Source organism: Bidens hawaiensis, unplaced genomic scaffold (assembly GCF_021521415.1).
Source record: "Bidens hawaiensis isolate Kalapana, Puna unplaced genomic scaffold, B.hawaiensis_p1.1 tig00044823_1, whole genome shotgun sequence".
In the NCBI taxonomy this organism is placed as follows: Eukaryota; Viridiplantae; Streptophyta; class Magnoliopsida; order Asterales; family Asteraceae; genus Bidens; species Bidens hawaiensis.
The window spans coordinates 54,193-56,152 of NW_027505919.1; the positions used below are offsets into that span (position 1 = coordinate 54,193).

At 36.1% G+C, this 1,960-nt stretch overlaps 1 protein-coding gene across 1 annotated transcript; it reads left to right on the forward strand.

Moving 5' to 3' along the window:
- The first annotated feature begins 707 nt into the window (after nt 1-707).
- LOC143615921 (secreted RxLR effector protein 161-like) lies at nt 708-1,151 on the forward strand. The gene has a single exon (XM_077088913.1). It carries the CDS (start codon nt 708-710, stop codon nt 1,149-1,151), a length of 444 nt encoding a protein of 147 aa, XP_076945028.1.
- Nucleotides 1,152-1,960: the final 809 nt, after the last annotated feature.

Genomic DNA, 1,960 nt, shown 5'->3' on the forward strand with positions numbered 1-1,960 from the left:
ACCGATTTACCGAAGGATCATACAGAAATAGGCTTGAAATGGATATTCAAAACCAAGAGAGATACAAGTGGAAATATAATAAAAAAGAAGGCACGTTTAGTAGAAAAAGGTTATGTACAACAACATGGGATAGATTTTGAAGAAGTCATTGCCCTGGTAGCACGAATAGAAACTGCATGTTTAATCTTAGCATTTGCTGCTTATAACAGATGGCATGCACACCATCTAGATGTTAAATCGACATTCTTACATGGAGAATTGAAGAAAGAAGTGTATGTTTCTCAACCTGAAGGCTTTGTGAAACCACAAGACAAAGGGAAAGTTTACAAACTTTCAAAAGCTTTGTATGGACTACGACAAGCACCACATGCATGGAATGTAAAGTTAGAAACACATTGAAGTCACTTGGATTTCAAAAGTGTTTGTTAGAACAAGTAGTCTATACCATGGCAAGTTCAAACTCTGATATGATAATTGGAGTTTATGTTGATGATTTTTATTGTCACCGGATTACCAAAGAAAGAAATTGACAAGTTCAAATCACAAATGGAAGGAAAGTTAAAAATGAGTGACTTAGGTTTACTAACCTACTACTTAGGTATAGAAGTCAGCCAAACATGGGGTGATATCTCAATCAAGCAAACCGGTTATGTGAACAAGATTTTCAAGGACTCAGAAAGGCTTGAGATCAATGATAAAAGATACCAATGGCTCCCGTACTTAGACTAACAAAAGTTGAAGGTGGAGAACCAGTTGACCCCACCAAGTATAGAAGCCTAATAGGATGCCTAAGATATCTCCTTCACACGAGACCAGATTTAAGTTATTTTGAAGGACTACTTAGTCGTTTCATGCAAGAACCAAAAGAGCATAATCTGAAAGCAATCAATCAAGTCATTCGTTATATCAAAGTAACAAAAGATTATGGTACAACTTATGATAGTGGTTATGGAGTCAACACTGAAGAAGGAAAATGCACAACAGGAATAGTATTCTATTTTGGAAACTCTCCTATCAGTTGGTGCACTCAAAAGCAACCTACCGTTGCATTATCATCATGCGAGTCGGAATTCATGGCAGCAACCACAGCAATATGTCAAGCATTATGGTTAAAGATATTACTTAGGGCTTTAACTGGATGGGAAAAATAATGAGTAACCTTGATGGTTGACAACCGATCAATAATATCCCTAATGAAGAATCCCGTGTTTCATGGAAGAAGCAAGCACACAGAGACTCGTTATCACTTCATACGAGTATGCATTGAAAATGAAAAAATAACTGTGGAACACATTGCTGGAAAGTTACAAAAGGCTGATAGCTTAACAAAGGCGCTACCAAGAATCAAGTTCATCACAATGAGGGAACTACTCGACGTCAAAGACCTACTACAAGTGGATCGTGATTAAGGGGGGTGATTGTTGGATAAACACACTCAACTCGAACAAACTCGAAGTGCCATTTATGTCATTTACGTTTATTTTATATTTTATTTAGTTATGTCAATTTAAATATAGCACAAGGGTCAAACATGTCATTAGTTTAAAGTTGTATGTATTGTTTATATATAAATGATGTTTGATCATTTTGATTATTACGAATGCACAATTCTCTTATCAATTCAATATCTGCTTGATCAATCTTTGTGTTATAATCGATCCTATATATCAGTTTCATCGAAGAAAGTAGAGTACGATTATCATTTGATGAGGAGACCATGATTCAAAGTGCCCTGTATATATCGCGTATATATCGCAGAACGCACTTAACAGCAAACCATTGATTTTCTCTCGGGGAATGTATATATTGACAAACTTTGTTCACAGCAAAGGCAATGTCAGGCCACATTAAAGTGCGATAATAAAGAGCACCTACAACATACCGGCAATGAGTTGGATTATCAAAGAGGTCCGAACCAGCAGATTTAATTTCAATTCCCAAAAAATAAGACAGTGCACCT